Consider the following 17142-nt stretch of genomic DNA (forward strand, 5'->3'; position numbering starts at 1 on the left):
ATATGCGATGCTAGCGCGGTAACCAAGCTATTCAGCGCTTTGGAACGAGATTTTCCACACTCAGTCGTGAATATGCATACGTTGCAAATGGTATGTATGGGCACCTTTGTCCTAGTAAACGAGTGGTTAGAAAATGCAAATGACAAGAAAATGAAAAAATGGGAAACTCATCCTTTGTTGGCAAATCTGCTTTCAACTGGCCTGTTTTATTTAAAGTATGAAGATAAATGCTTTCAATAGACTATTACAGGATATAAGTGAAGTCCTTGGATGATTTCGGTTGAAGGAAGGCTTGTTCAAGATACAACATGCAGATCTCGATTGGATCCCCTGTGAGATGCGTTGAATACGCTTAAAGGCGGATTTTCATGTGTCCTTTACCTCCGTGAGTTGCGAGCGATTGTGCTAAACAGCCAATGAAATCACGCATCGGAGATGGCGCGCTACACTCGCGTCAGAGTAGAAATTTGTTCAATTCTGACGGAAATAGCGCGCGTACACTATTGTATTCACTGACTAACATGGCGAAGGTAAGAACAACGTTTGAAGAACTGCTCGTAGAACAAGTAAGAGAAAACAAAATTTGGACAACCTTAAGTATCCGAAATACAAGGATTCAGTATTAAGGACAAAAACATGCCATCAAATTGCTGAAAATATTGGTATCGATGGTTAGTACTTTTATATTTGTGTACTTAATTAGTTGTATTACCGGGAACAATAGATAGTTCATACAATTACTGGTATGTACAAATTATCAATCCCTATATAAAATAAAAGCAATGTAATTTGAAACATACTTTAGTATGATTTATAAATATTTTTATTTATTTTATAAAATTTATCCGGATCGGATTTTAATTCAAAGAAAAGGTTCCTGTATATTCCGTATTCTCGTCGAAGCTGGAAAATGGGGTGAACCCACCACATTTTCCTAACATACTTCTGACGGCGGCGTTTTGAAATATAATATATTCCAGCTAAAACGATAGCTCTCCTTCGGGAATCCATTATCACAAACTAAAGTCGCAAACTTTCTATTTTACGCATGCGCATTAGCTAGCGAGTAGTAATTTGGCGCAATACACGCACGGATGTATGAAAACGAAAATAATTTACGATGAATACGCTACATGTGATGCTTCCGTTCTAACGCGGGCATGAAAATCCGCCTTAACGCTCGGTTCGCGCGCGTCCTTGAGTATTGTCGATTCAATGGTATAGCCGTTGCCCTAATCGGCCGGCATTAATGCTGAGTTTACACTGCCCATTATAGCCCAGGCCTAACTTAAGTTACTGAACAAGGCCACAGTTTGAGTAGGCAATACGATCTCAAAAATAATACAATCAACGGTTTTTAATAATTTGTAGAAAAATGCGTCAATTTCAATCAAATTAAATATTCTACTGATAGTGTTCCAGAACAAGCAAGGCGCTCTTATGGTAAAGTTCACTTTCGGCCACTAACAAACCACAACATTAAGACGCCGTCATCGTGTTCTTTATTAAATGCGACCGATCCATTATGCTTCAAATGTCGACTGTTTCACGACAACGTTCACCACATTTCCCAACACGTTCAGGGTAATATATATAGCAATTTCAATGGGAAGTCGTCCAGTACATACACCACAGTTCACGACTTACTCATCCAAACTCATTTCCTTTGTCTCCTGAAACTATTTGGAAAGTTACCGAACCAATTCGGCTACAGTAGTACAATCCGCTGTTCGTAGGTTGTCATTATTTTCACAAAGCTTTTATTTTAATTACCTGTAAGGTAAGTGCTTGGCTACTCAATGCGTTCCACAGTATTATGGCTCATGCGTACGCTTGGAATACGTTGATCATGTATTTAAATGTAAATGGTTAATTACAATGCGCAGAATACGTTGTCTCGAGCGTATTTGGTGCGTTTCGGAACAATAGACCGCCTGTTGTTTCGGAATCAATAAAAGATGTTTAAAAGGAGGGAAAAAGGGAAAGACGTGTTGCCAAGGCAAGGGAATTTTAGCAAGAAACACCTGCTTGGAAGATGCTTTGTGCAGAGTATTGGAACGCTGCTATTTATAAAGTATGTGCGTGTATAACAAAAGGAAAATTACAAAAATACAAAAAAAATTCCGAAAATCACAGAAAAATCTATGTAGCATATAGGTTTATTTCTCATGATTCGCGTGAATGAGAATAAGGGTGTGGGAGTAAGGCCTCGAAACCCTGACTAGCTCACAGTATAACTGGCAAAAGTAAAATTACCGAGTAGCCACCTAGATCGCGTTCGCTGCAGGGAGTAACGCATCGGAAACAGCATCCTCGAACAGCCGTAGTCTACGAGGTACTTTCATGTTATACGAAATTTATTGTGCTGAGTTCTGATTATGTTGAAAAATGGGTGACATCTAGTTTCTTTGTGTATCTATACTTTGTTGACTAATGACACTTCTCGCAAGAAAAGAAAAAAATGTGCGTTACATTTATATCTCGTTATTCTGTTGAATGATACATTTAATTATAAACAACTTGTGCGTCATTAAAATCAATAAAAATATTACAGGGATTCGTTCTTTATTAATGACAACTGAAACAAAAACCACTGCTCTGATGGCTGAAACCAACTCGAAGTAGTGTGTCAAATGACTGAAATACACTACCGTTCCTCGAATACATTTTATGACAGATGAAGCTACATTTTAGATTTTATGATTTCATGACATGTAATGGGCAATTTTAAAAGCGATGTTTCGAAACACTTTACGTCTGTTCTTGACAGTAGTATTGTCAATAAAGTGAAAATGGCAATGCGCATAATGGTAGAACATTAGTATATTCAACTACAAATCCACACACACAGCCATGGATGGTATCAAGCATTTGAAAAGAACAAAGCTAGCATTTTGATCTAAATGTATGGCTTAAAATAAGTTTTCATCGTGGCAGGAACAAAAACTCGCTACTAGACGCCAATCTGTATAATTAAAATTCAATCACAATGGTTGTATGCATCCTTAGTCCCTTAGAGGCTCAAATTTAGTTTCTATTAACCTGTTAAGATTACGAATGTACAGTTATTGGGACAAAATACAATACCTCACATACTGAATATTCCCAGCATGTAATTTTGGGGTAGTTGGAAAAAAAAATTGAGCTAAATGTAAACAATCAGTACTTCTTGAACACTATTTTTAACCTCTAGTGTACAGCGGCCGGACTGAAGGTTTAGGTGCAACAACTAACTTGTATGAAGTACTGTGGTTCAGGACAAAATAAGCTCTGGGGGTACTTTCAATTTTTATTGATTTCACATCTCGGTTCGTTAGATGTCTAATTTGTAGTTTTCTGAATATGTTTTATTCTGCGTATGGTGTTTATTTCATTGTCTGGCAATAAGGGTTTGAACTACGTACATATGAATTTAACTGCATTTTTCTTTAAAAAGTTCCCCTACTAACGGCAGAATGTAGAATGGGCTTAATAACTGAAAGATTACACAGTATCTTTTCAAAGTTAAAGTAAAATCTCCATTGAGATATATTATAGTGGCCGGCTACCCTCCTTCCGTAATGCATGGAGCTAAAAGTATAACAATATATATAACAGGCCGGATGAAACATACTTGCGGGCCGCCATTTGGTCATTACTAATATAAGTATGATATAATTAGCTATTTTACAACACATTTTTCTCCTTTAAATGTAACTAAGGTTGTAATTTCCCAATTATGGTAAGTTCCTCAGCAGTTGCAGGTTTGCGTGTATTGATATTAGGAATGTTGCAAAGTACAAACAAGCTCGATTGGCCACATCATATTAGTTTTGGCACCCTAGAAAAACTATTGATAACATACTGGCATTATAGGTTAAGTTCAACATACTTTTCTCTAGAATAGCTAAGCTCTACGGAATTCTGTTTCCTCCCAATCCTACAATTTACGCAATGCTCCTATGGGTCTTTTACAGGGTTTTTTGTTCAGATGTTTTTTTTCCTTCTTTTTCTGATTTCACGTCATTTCATTAAAAATGAAATTCGAATGAACGAATATGAGTTTCGTTCCAGGCTTATATTCCCAGTAGAGTATGAACCTGCTAACACGTAAGCATCACAAGAAATCGAATAATTCGTGAAGCTACGTGCATTCATTTATCATCATTAGTATTCAGCCGTTATTGGAAGGCTACCTGCTATAAAGTTCCTCTCTTAAGTCTTCATTTACGAATTGTGTTCTTTAGTATCGATCATAAACTCTTGTTTCCCCTACATAGACACACACTTTCCCCTACACCGTACTCTAGTCACTCGGAATAAAATTTCTCGTCAACAAAAACCCTCGCAGTCTTTTTTAGCTTTCTCGAATATTCTATTATTATTATTTCAAATATCCCATACACTTTCCCGCCTTACCTAGCTTACTTGACTTTTTTTTTTCACGTTTATATTTCGAGACCTTTTAAGATTCCATGTTTCCGCGAAGTATGCTTTTCTCCTCTCCAAAACACTATTTCACCATTATCATGCTTCCTTTTACTTCTAGTTTTCACTTCCTATCTTTACCACCACACTGGTACTACTACTTCTAATCCTATTAATAAAGCAAATACACCTCAGTCTGTACGTAACGCTACCATCCAAACTATTAAGGGTTACGGGTTGCATAGCGACCAGGTAAAAATATAAACGCAAGACGCTTCACTGTCAAGTAAATGAAATTGAGTTTTAAGTCCCACGGTTATGCCGGTTAGGCTAAAGGAGACGGAGATTATAAGAAATGAATGAATGAAGAAGTGGAAGGAAATGGGAGAATCCCGAGAAAACCCACGAGCACGCTGTTTGTCCACCACAAAGTCCACACGGCGCGAGCTGGGATCGAACCAGGGACCCCAAGCACCGGAGGTGAACGCTCTACCACTGAGCCACAGCGCCCCATCACTGTCAAGTAATTCCTAGTACGTGATCTATTAGGAAAGTACCCGACATTATTATTTTCTCGAAAACCTGAGTCACTTGAAGCAAGCACGCTCGCGAGAGCCGATTTTGAACCTTCGTGCACATACGTGAATTTTTTCACCGCCTGTCAGCTTTAGTTGCTGGCAAGCAGCATTTCTGTGAGATAGTGTGTAGTGCTCGCCAGGCCGGTAGCCAGCCCAAAAATTTATGGGGGGCCGCCTGAAGTTAGGGGAACCCCATCCAAAAATATTATAGTTCATCACCATATTATAGTTCATTTACAAGCCTACCGTGAAAATTTTAAGGGGCCCTCAAAGGTTTAGGGGGGCCCGCCCCCTAGATACGGGCCTGGTGCTCGCGTCGGTTTTTCAGTGCAAGTGAAATGACAAAACGACTGGAGCAGCGCTCCTACTTCAAATTTTTGCCAAAAACTGGGCGATAACCAGGTGGAAGCCATTTGGAAGATTCAGACGGCTTTCGGGGATGATGATATGGGCATCACACAGATTAGGGAGTGGTACTACCGGTTTCAAGACGGCTGAACATCGGTGAAGAACAAGCAACACTCCGGTCACTCATAAACACGCCGAAATGACCAGGTCACTATCAACGTAAACGCTGTGATGATGCTGGACCGTGGTGTGACTATCCGAGAAATGGCGGAAGAGGTGGACATAAGCACTTTTTCGGCACATTCCATTTTGATCCAAGATTTGGCCATGAATAGTGGCAGCGAAATTCGTCGCACTTGATTCAGATTTTTGGCGAAACACCAGACTCCTGTGCTTCGACAAGTTCCTTACTCTCTTGATATGACCCCTTGCGACTTCTAGGTGTTCCCCAAACTCAAGAGGCCGTTGAAAGGAACGCGATTTCAGACCAGAGAGGACATTATGGCAGCAACGACAGTCGAGGTCAACTCTATACCAAAAGAGGCTTTTTCCGCATGCTTCCAACAATGACGGCATCGCTATGAGAAGTGTGTGGAGTCCCAAGGGACCTACTTTGAGAGTGACTAATAGTTATTCAACGCTCCAGAAAAGCCGGTTTTTTTTTCGCCAAAAATCGGATACTAAGTTGTCGCTAGCTGCGTTGCTTCCTGACGCCAAGAAATGTCACTACCTTGTAGACAAAGGAGTGAAGGCTTGGGGCAAGTAGTAGTAATACCTGGTGTTACCTGTTCTTTCTTCTTGCATACTTGCCTAGTTCATACAGACTGTTTTGTTCCCATCACAATTACATTTCTCTACGTTTAAATCACTTTTTTCTTTTTTTTTAATCGAATCCAATTCTACAAGAATATCATTTACAAATCGCCTGTACCTAATGCTCCTACTGTCACCATTTTCTCTTGAAAAGATACTCAACAATAATAAACTTCGGAAACAAACAGAAAAAGTGAATGACTCAGCGATCTCCGACATACCGTACCGATGCGTTAACCACTACGCTTAGTCCAAGCACAGCAGCTAAGATGTGGTACAAGCACGTGGTCTGAGTTGAGAGCATCGACTTCAAGAGTAAGAGTGTGGTAGTTAATATAACGGAGCGGTATGCCGGAGGTCCCGAGTTCGGATCACGGTCCAGTCATTCACTTTTCACTCTGTTATTGAATTCGCAACAATAGATAATCTGGTGTGTAAAAATAAGTGAGTTTAAATCGGTTGTTGCCTTCTTTCATTAATATATACTAGCTGAACCTGCGCTTTCTACACAGCGCATCATTCACATATGAGCATGAATCTCCTTGTTGTTCCTCACATCTGTACATGTCCCTTTGCAGACACAAATGAAAGAAGTCTTGATAAAAATCGGCAAGAGATACCGTAAAGGAGAGATTTTTTTTCGATTACTTTTTCAATATCTCGCACCGTTTGCAAGATTTGAGCTACTTCCGGTTGAAGTTTTTAATTTGGCCAGAAACAAATGCCTGAGGAATATGCAACCCCTATATGCAATTATGTGGTGTTGGGATGCATAATGCGTAGGATATGGTTTTACCTTTTTATTTATTTATTTTTAATTTCAACACTTCCAGTGTACCCGTAAAAATGTAAAAGAAATAATGGCCATGCTTTTTTAAAAAATATTCAATTAGACCTGGACAATCTACGAAAAATTTGCAATCGATCAGTGAAACCGTGATCTTTCTAGAGCCTGTAGTTTCCGAGATCTCATCGTCGAAAGGATTGGCCACAAAACGTTCAAACGTAGTTTAAAAGAACTCCAAAGATGGCAGCACAATTCAATTGCATTGATTTTGGAGAAGGCTTATTAAAATAGAAACGCTTTGAACAATAGTTTTAAAACATAAACGTTATGAAAAAAAAGTATTTAAATAATTTATTTAAAGTACACATTCTTTTAAACGTGAAATCACAAATAACCGTAAGTCAAAGCTTTGAAATCCAGAGTTAGAAGTTGGAGTTCAGGAGTTTTTACAGCTTTCGTAGCATTTTAATAGATAAATAAACTTTACTTATTGATTTATACGTTAAGATTTTTACCAGCCTCCAATACTTCCAGACGAAAAATTACCCCCCTTGCGCCAACCAGACAGCTGACCAATTAAAAGAGACGGAAATCTTGTGTGTGTGTGTGTGATGCACGTGGCACCGAATTAGATTCTCGGTGGGAGAGTAGTCAACATATTACGGTGGCTCAGATTGAATCTTAAACTTGTCACACACGACTTCAGTGCTGAAAGGAAAGCTAAACAAAACAAACAAAAAAAGGCGGAAATATATCTTATATTCCACTGTTTATAGAGGGGAAAGTTCTTATCTGCAATGAAGAAGCTCTTTAAGATCCACAGGACAAATGAAATTTTGCAATTTTTTATAAAGATTTATCGTTTATACGAGTCAAGGTTGGAGTCAAATACACCATAATAAATGAAATGTCAAAATGAACAAAATGTATACAGCATAATCCTTGGCCACACTGCACGAGATTAACTCACATAATGGGAGATGAAATTTTCATTGCCAGACCGGGTAAGAAAAATATACGTCAACATACGAGAAATACAAAATATCAGTAAAAACCTGATTTTACTGGTTTAACGAAACAGAAAACAAAACTGCCGTAAGCGTAGATTAAACCATGTAAAACATGATGGTAACCTATCAAACAGAACGTGAGTTTGATTAGTATGTAATTCATATCCAGAGAAGGAACAAAAGGCATGAAAAATCAATTACAGTCATGTGCTAGAACGGTGGAGAAAGACAGCATACTCTTTCCCTAATGGCGACGACCACACTACACAAACAAAAACTCATCAATTCCCAGGCCAAATATCCATCATCCAAATTGTGCAACTACACAAGGTCTCTCATCCACAAGAGGAAACGAAGGAAACTAAACTTACGAAAATTACACGTTCCGCTTCATCTACGCTTGCGAGATTAAAAATTATCACACATCAAAGGCTAATTAAATACATGTTACGGATGGTAAATGTTTTACAGAGAAAAAAGGAAACTTCTTTTCAGCAGTAGACCTATTGCGACAATACGTAAAAACGCTCTTCTCAGAATGAAGTGGGTTTATATTTTATATTTTATATATATATATATATATATATATATATATATATACTAGCAGCGTTCACCCCGCTTCGCTGCGGTCACCCCGGAACGCAATAAACTTTGTTACTTAGATAATTTTTACTTTTTCGCTTTCAAGTGATATGATAAAAACCATAGAAGATTGCACTAATGTTAACATTATATCGCCTGTCATTTATGTTAACCCGCCCCGCTTCGCTGCGGTCACCCCAACCCGCCCCGCTTCGCTGCGGTCATCCCGGAACGCAATAAACTTTGTTACTTAGATAATTTTTACTTTTTCGCTTTCAAGTGATTTATAGCGCCTGTCAGTTATGTTAACCCGCCGAGTCACAGGGTCATGCGGGTTGCATATAAATACGTTTATTTTTATACCTATGATGAACTAATAACAAAGGATTTGTACGTATGGACACCTGAATGGTCAATTATCTCAAGACACTGGTAATTGAAAATTAAAGTGATATGATAAAAATCATCTAGGGTCCACATCCTAACAACCCCCCAAAAATGAAAGAAATCGGTTCAGCCGTATTAGCGTGATGAGCGGACAAAGGATTTTTTGTACGTATGGACACCTGATTGGTCAATTATCTCAAGACACTGGTAATTGAAAATTAAAGTGATATGATAAAAACCATCTAGGGTCCAAATCCTAACAACCCCCCAAAAATGAAAGAAATCGGTTCAGCCGTATTAGCGTGATGAGCGGACAAAGGATTTTGTGCGTTCTCTTTTATATATATAGAATATATATATATATATATATATATATATATATATATATATTTTACTTTACTTTTCAAGTGACAATTTTTACATCAAAATCCGAAATCTTTTCTCTCCACTTTTTAACAAGATGAGAAATATAAAAACTTGTAAAAAAAAAAAAAAAATGTTCATGATCATTCTTTAAGAGATTTGGTAACCAAAAACTCCTTTATGATATATTTACCTTATCCAGGTGAGAGAAAAAATATCGAACATTATTAAATATCGGGACCAAATTTGGTCAGGATATAGGAGCCTAAAAGTTTGGAGCCAATACTCAAACCGGCAGTGGTAGAAATAAACATTTCCGGTTGTAACAATTACTACAGCAAAAATGCTAATTAGTTCTTTCTGCAATGGATTAAGCTTCCCAAAGATCGACATTTTATTCCATCCTTAACTTCTTACTAAAATCGGATGTAGTTAGAAATCCACTACAAGTTCCGGTTTCAATAATCTGTATACAGCAAAAACTACTAGAGTCAGCGAAAAGCTGTATTTTAGAATCGATTTCACGCTCCAAGAATAAACACCATAATATCTTTCAACTCCCTATTCAAACTAGAAGTAGCAAAAATCAAGCACTTCCGTTTTTACCATTGATCACCATAGAAAAAAATCCATAATAGATAGCGTGAAACGATTTTCAGTAAGGAATTAAATGCCCCAAACATATATTCCATCTCCATTCACATCTCTACTTAAACTGGAAGCAGTAGAAATCTGGTAGAACTTCCGGTTACAATATTAAGAAAATATCACACCATACAAACCAAACTCCCTCACGAGGTATACATGTAATACTGCTACTTGTTTAAAGGATTATTAATTATAGACTCGTGTCATTAACCTTTCAGGACAAATAACCGCCAGAGCAAAGGTATATTTCCTGGCTATTTAATTTTTATTATTATTTCCTTTCTTTGTTTTTAACATGTTATAATAATTATGAAGTGCTAATGTGATTTTATGAGAATTTACCGGAGAAGGTAAAGCTTACGTTCTTCCTCAAGGATTTTTATGCTCATTTTACCTTTGCGTTTTGAATACAGGCATATGTAAGTAATGGAAACGAAAAGGAGATATCAGAAATTAGATGACATACCTTATACCGTATGTCAGCCGATCATCGAGAAAGCAACTGAACACGGATAAATGTTAGTTATTGCTTCCATTGATGTGAAAACAATTCGACAATCATTAATTGAGAAATTTTATTCTGAGACACCGCAACGTTGACTACAAAGATTGAAGATTATTTGATTTTAGTTTAGCGTTCTGGTGAGCCTATATGAGACATGGACCTATAGCTTAACGTGGGATCCGAAGCACATGAACTCTCGCCGAGAATCGAATTCTGTTTCCCCACGTCAAAGGCGGGTACGCTAACAGTTAGCCATGGGAAAGCTCTCTAGCAGGACAAGATCAGACAGGATTGATAGGGAAATATTAGTATTCAACATGCCTAAGGAAGTGAAGAAACTGTGCGGACTACCAACCACTGTTGTTCAACATCTATAACGAAGCAGCACAGAATTCAGGTATAGAAATTTTTGAGTGGTGTTAAAAATTAATGGTGAGCGTTACTGTTGTGCTCTTTGCAGTTTGCAAAATGAAGACCATACGATTAACTCCAAACAAATTGCTAAATGAGAAAGGCAAACTGGAAATAAATAAAATTAAACCATAGTAATGAACTATCCCAAAAAGAGACGAGTGCTGATGCTCAGCTAAATAGAGCAAAGTTGACCCAAATAAGACATTCTGCAACCTGGGTAGTTTAATCTCCTCTCATGGAAGAAGGGGAAAGAAAATCAAAACTAGATTACTGCAAACTAAAGAAGCTTTCAGTGAAAAAATAAAATTAATGACATGTAAAGCAAACAGTACAAATATTAAGAAACACTTTACAAAAGTCTTTGTATTGAGTGTTAACGTATGGATCTTATAAAGCTTCTTATGGGCAGTTGGTGCAGACACTGAATACAGGAGATCGTGATACTCACCAGCCACTAAGGTCGAGACGATCAAGCGAAAAAACTTATTCGCGGATACGGGTGCGAATGGGGCTACGCGGCTCACTGTTTGGGGAAGTATGATAAAGAATACTCCAGACTAAATACACCATTCAACTCTTCCTTCATTTCTTATACAAAGGAGGCCTATTTTTATCCTTCCATGTTTTTACTACTACTACTACCACCTACATGCCGAATTGGTCACCTGTTTGGTTTCTACCTGCTCCTACAAGTTAAAACAGATTGATTCGTTCTATATTATCAAAACTTGTAATTACATTTATTTCCGTCTTTTTCTATTGAAAGCTCTGTTTCCTACCATCATATTAATATTAGTTTGCGTTCAAATCCCGCAACAAGTGCAACACCATTTGCAATCCGTATACACTTAACTACCTTCCCTACATATTGTACGGTTAAGGAAAGCTGCCGGCTATCAGTTTGCAGAACACGTGGAGCGTTTGAGGCCCTACTGCTAAAGGCTCTGCAACGACAGGGACGGCAGCTCCTGGGTACAAACTTTGAACACTTAACAAGCCATAATTCTATAATCACTTTAATAACAGGGCGATATGGAGCGTATGATTTTAAATATTCCAGTTATAATTAGTTTTGTTATTTGGCAATCAACATTTAACTACCTGTAACAGCGCGATCAGTAATCTTGGTTACCAAGAAAGAGCAGTAATTGGTGAATAACTACTAATAATTTTGCTTTTATAGCACGTGCAGCTAACTGTCAAACGCTAGCTTACCTTAACCACACAACAGATCTTCCACATCTTCTAAATCGATATTGAGATGTTGATTGAAAACAATACTCCGAATGCACTCTCCTTCAACTTATAATTTCAACTCATTTCTTCCTCTGTTTTCTTAATTGAGGATTCATAAATAACTTCATATCAGTGTACATTTCATTCAACTTTCTTTAGCACTCTAACTCTCAAATTTATTTCCCAACATTATATAATATGTTTCAAAGAACCTATTGCCTCCACTGTGGAGAGGAAATAAGTTCTCATTTTCGGCGTATTAACTCATTAAATGATATCACTGCGAAATGATATCACTTATTGTATTATGTATGACACTATTTATAATTTTTTGTAATCTCACTTTACAAGTATCTTCTTTAACTTCAGCAGGTGAATTAGAAAAAAACAGAGGTGCATTCAAAGTTCATTTCTATAAGGATCAGCGCCCCACACATTCTATGAATTTTTATTTTTTAATTGTGGATATGACAAAAATGTGTTTATATAATTTACTTCTTCAAACTTGTACACTCATGTCCAAAATTATTGTCGCATGTCTATAAATATGTTGTTGTAGGAATATAATTTGATAACGAATTCGCCCAGTATTTCTTATGATGATATTATGCGTATAATCGGCAAAGACATGTATGTGGCAAATTTCACGTGAAAAGAGCAGTAAATAAGAACAATAAAACGAAAATTGTTCTTCTGTCCATTTAGCAACATTTTGTTTTACTCATGCTAATTTTCGTATTTATAATTCTTTTCCTATGAAATTTACCACAAATATACATTTCCCGATTATACACATAGTATCAGTATTAAAAGTATCGTGCAAAATCATTATCAAATCATGTTCTTATAAGAAGACAGTTATAGATATGCGACAATCATTTTGGACATGACTACATATTTCATATTGAAAATAAATTTAAAATTTAAAAAAATAAAATAAAAAGCATGGTTTATAAAAAAAGATTCACACCAAGTAATATTTAGTTTCGGCATAATTAAATATTAGTTTCAATTAATAGTATTAATATATATCTAATTTTATTTTTTCGTTTACTGTTACATATTATTATTATTATTTATTGTATTTGATCAGAAAGTTATAATTTTAATCTAACGTTCAAACGAATATTCACTTTGGAATTACATTTAACATTTTCTAAAATAACTTTTACGTTCTCAGAAGTGCACTTAACACTTATTGTTTATAAATTTCATTTCACGATTTATATAGGGTGAACCAACCAGTAAATGACCACGTACCAGTGAATGACCAAACCATGACAATAACAAGGTTTAATGAATGTATCCAATCACATTCAACATTGCATCCTGCTGCGTGAACATCTAGAAGCAAGGCAGGCTCTTATTGGCTTCACCAGTCACATGTGTATGAGTGAAAGATGGCGGACAAATAGTGATTTTTACACCAGCTTCCGTTGTAACTACGTTGCTACTAAGGCACGTAAAATAATTGGCATAATACAATGTACCAATAAGTAATTACTTTTATTGCTGCAATGGTTGGTTATACTGTTTCTGACAAATTTAAGCCTCAGAGATTATATTTTTGTGGTTGAAACGATCAATCACTGATGGAGCATGAACAAGGAATGTCAAGTCAACTTACTGGTCAAGTATTTTAAGCATTACCAGTATTTAAAGTTGGTTTCCACGCCAAAACAATAAAGGTGATAGTTTTTGGTATAATTTATATGCTACCACTATAATGTATTCTTAAAATGATCAACAGATGCTTTTATCCAGTAGATGACCAGCATGGTCATTTACTAGTCTGCGACCAATCATTAACTGGTTCAAACTGTGTATGAGTCCTGAAATTCTAAATATAAAAAGGAAATGAGTGCAAGAGTAAAGGAAAATGATGGAAGAAAAGTTGAGACAAATGATAAAGTGTTCGCTTCGTAAGAACTTCCATGCATCGAAGCTCGGAGCGGTAGCTTTTCCTGAGCAACTTTAAGCCCTTCTGAAAACGCTTTGATAATATTTTAATTAGGAATTAGATTTCCAGGCTTTCAGCATCTATGGCCATGTTAGCCCATCATGTATGAGGGATGACGTCCCACGGCGATCACACTATCCGAGGAAAGGGAAGGAAGGGGCCTGGGACCTGTATGTTAGGTACCATCCCGGCATTCGCCTGATGTGTGTTCGACGATTATGCCGGCTAGGCTAAAGGAGACTGTGATGATCATAAAGAAATGAAATGGTGGAATGAAGAAAGTGGGAGAAACGGGAAAACCCCGAGGAAACCCACGCACACGGTGTTTGTCCACCACAAAGTTTGCCAGGTGTGAATGAGGAAAACCATTCAGGATGGTTGGTCTGAAACACGTTTTATACTTTTTGATAATACATTCAGACTAGGACAGTTTATTTCAGAATACTTCTACAATTAAACAGCCTTGTTACTATCACTGTCGAAAGCAGTGATTTTTAATCTGTGTGTTCCGAAGTATTTGCATGTACTCTGAGTACTGTAGGAGTTTCCACGAAAACATTTTAATTATTGGAATATGGATTATTATTCCCAAATTTATGGAACTAGAACATTGTTATCTAGCATGTTTTTATAGATGATGAAATACTGAGAATAGGGAAACTAAAAATGCCTATTTTATTAATGAAAAGGTTCTGTATAACATATGAAAAAAAAATATCATCATATGAAACAGCCACAAGAAGTTGGTGATACAGATTAAAACAGAGATGCGTTAGTTTAGGTGTTGTTCATGAGCAGAACCTGAGTCAAGACATTCTAGTAATGGAAGTTTTTTTTTTTTTTTTTTTTTTTTTTTTTAAACCAGCAGCAAGAATTTGTTAGACCAGAGCAAAAATGTTTCTTTGTTAGATGGAAAAGTTGCTGTTGTACAGACCTCAAGTCATAATGTAAGTTCACTCACTGTGGGCGACGTCATAACATTGGAAGAAAACAAGGATTTTACTAATATCTGGAAAGAAAGAAAGAAAAAAAACGACTGACTCATGTAAGAGTGTAACTTTTACTTCTGCTACACATCCTACAGAAACACCAGAGCCGGTGGCTAGATCAACAAGAAGTCTTATGCTTATTCACTTCATAACACTTCCAGCATTTTCTTTAAAACAAGATTCCAAAGACGAGTTATCCAATGACTTTTCAGATATTGATATTAAACCTAACATGTATGTAATTGTTGACTATGAAGGCGAACACTTTCCTGGAACTGTCACTGCAAAATCTGGAGACGATGTTGAAGTTAGTACTATGACCAATAGTGATGCAAGAGCTGGAAGTGGCCAGAACCAAGTGACAAAATCTGGTATAAAATGGAAAAGATAAAAGAAGTCATCACAGCATCTGAGATGCTCTGTGCTCGAAATAAATATAAAGTCCCAGAAATAGAAAAAAAGCAGTGTTCCAAGGTGATTTTAGTGTGAAGGTGTTCATGCTTATTTTATTATTTTTATTTTTTTAATTAGAGTTTATGTGGTTTTAGTGGTTTCAGTGTGAAAATCATCTTAATTCTTCTAATGTGATCACAAATAAAATTTTGTCCTAGTGCAATAAGAATTTACATCAGACAATAAGAATCTAGCATTGTGAAACTATACACACCTTTTGAACCTGAGTTTCTACCGCAAGACTTGTTACAGCTTCAAGGCCAGGTGATGTAAAAATTTAAATTGTGCGTACTTATTTTCTTGAAATTATTTAGTGGGTCATTCACTGGTGTGTGTGTTGTTCATTTACTTGCTTAGCCGGTCATTCACTAGGACTTTGACATGCTTAATTTTTGTCATTATTCTTCACTCTTTAAATATAGCATTAAGAATATTATTTATATATTTCTTCCTCAAGGAAAGAGTTCAAAGAAACTAATAACATAAGCAAACATTGATTTACACTTACTGTTCTAGTTTCGCAACTTTTTATATGGAGACGTTATCTTAAATGGTCATTCACTGGTCAGTTTACCCTATTTATGTTAATTTTTATTTCAAATGACAGACAGGTAGTGTTGCATAATTAGTGACGCAATCAATATTTAAAAAAAGCGTGTTTACTTCTATTATTTTGAATCTGAACACTTTTGTTGTTACTTAACATATATGTTTAAAAATCAACAATTATTAGGTGATTTAGTTAAATGTATGATTACTGAAAAAAGCCTGCAACAAAACCCATCAACTATTACTCTCCATCGAGAAGTTTAATATGAATTTTAACGCGTGTGCTTACCTTTGGATGTTCTTTAACAGGTACAAGAACCTTGACTGTGACACGGATTGGTTTCTCCCGATAGAGATCGATATATTTACTCTCTTTAGGCGGCGCTTTCCCACCGGCTTGAACTCGTACAACCTCTGAAAACAAAAGAAAAACAACTACCATCAGTTCTCAGAATACAGGAAGTGCCTTGCCACGAACAAAATAACAAGCTAATATAGGATAAAAATACCAAAGTAAATTACTAATATAAAAATTAATTCGTGAAGTGCATAATTATATATGGATTCTCATGTACGCATACACGTGAGATATTTTTAATGAAGATATCTGTAGAGCCAATGAACTAATTCACAACTTCCCAAATTAACTTAAATTGTACAGCCGTATTAAAAACATCTTTAGTTTTTTTTTTTTCATATAAGAACTACGAATGAAATCTTTAAATGTACACTGATAATCTTCAAGTCCTCCCCTCCACCACCCTTGAGGTGGTTAAATGTGCAAGCTTCCCTTCCTCTTTAAGAGAGAACTGAAAATGGAGGAAGAACCAACATTATTTACACGTAAAGACATCTTTTTATTATTATTACGATATAACTTCTACTTTAAATGAAAACTTGTGCGATACACAAGCAAAACTCTGGCAGTGTTCAGTGTGACGACCGGTCAAATTGAGATTTTTTAAAAAAAAAAAAAATCTTTATTAAACTGATCAGCAAACAACGAAATAAATTTACAAGAAAATTTCTGCTTCGACGAACATTAAAAAAAAAAAAAAAAAAAAAAAAAGTTATACAGATTACGCTACTGGGGTTATACAGATTACGCTACTG

General features: G+C 36.3%; 1 protein-coding gene across 2 annotated transcripts in view; it reads right to left on the minus strand.

Annotated features, from left to right (window-relative positions):
- The window catches only part of LOC145671495 (KH domain-containing, RNA-binding, signal transduction-associated protein 2-like), a 197909-nt gene that overhangs the window by 52939 nt on the left and 127828 nt on the right, over positions 1-17142 (minus strand). For both annotated transcript variants that reach the window (XM_081740685.1, XM_081740684.1), the window contains exon 2: positions 16319-16443. In XM_081740685.1, the coding sequence (XP_081596811.1) occupies positions 16319-16443 (125 nt within the window). The remainder of the gene's footprint in view (positions 1-16318; positions 16444-17142) is intronic.

Source organism: Thermobia domestica, chromosome 2, assembly GCF_964235325.1.
Source record: "Thermobia domestica chromosome 2, izTheDome1.hap1.1, whole genome shotgun sequence".
Classification (NCBI taxonomy): Eukaryota; Metazoa; Arthropoda; class Insecta; order Zygentoma; family Lepismatidae; genus Thermobia; species Thermobia domestica.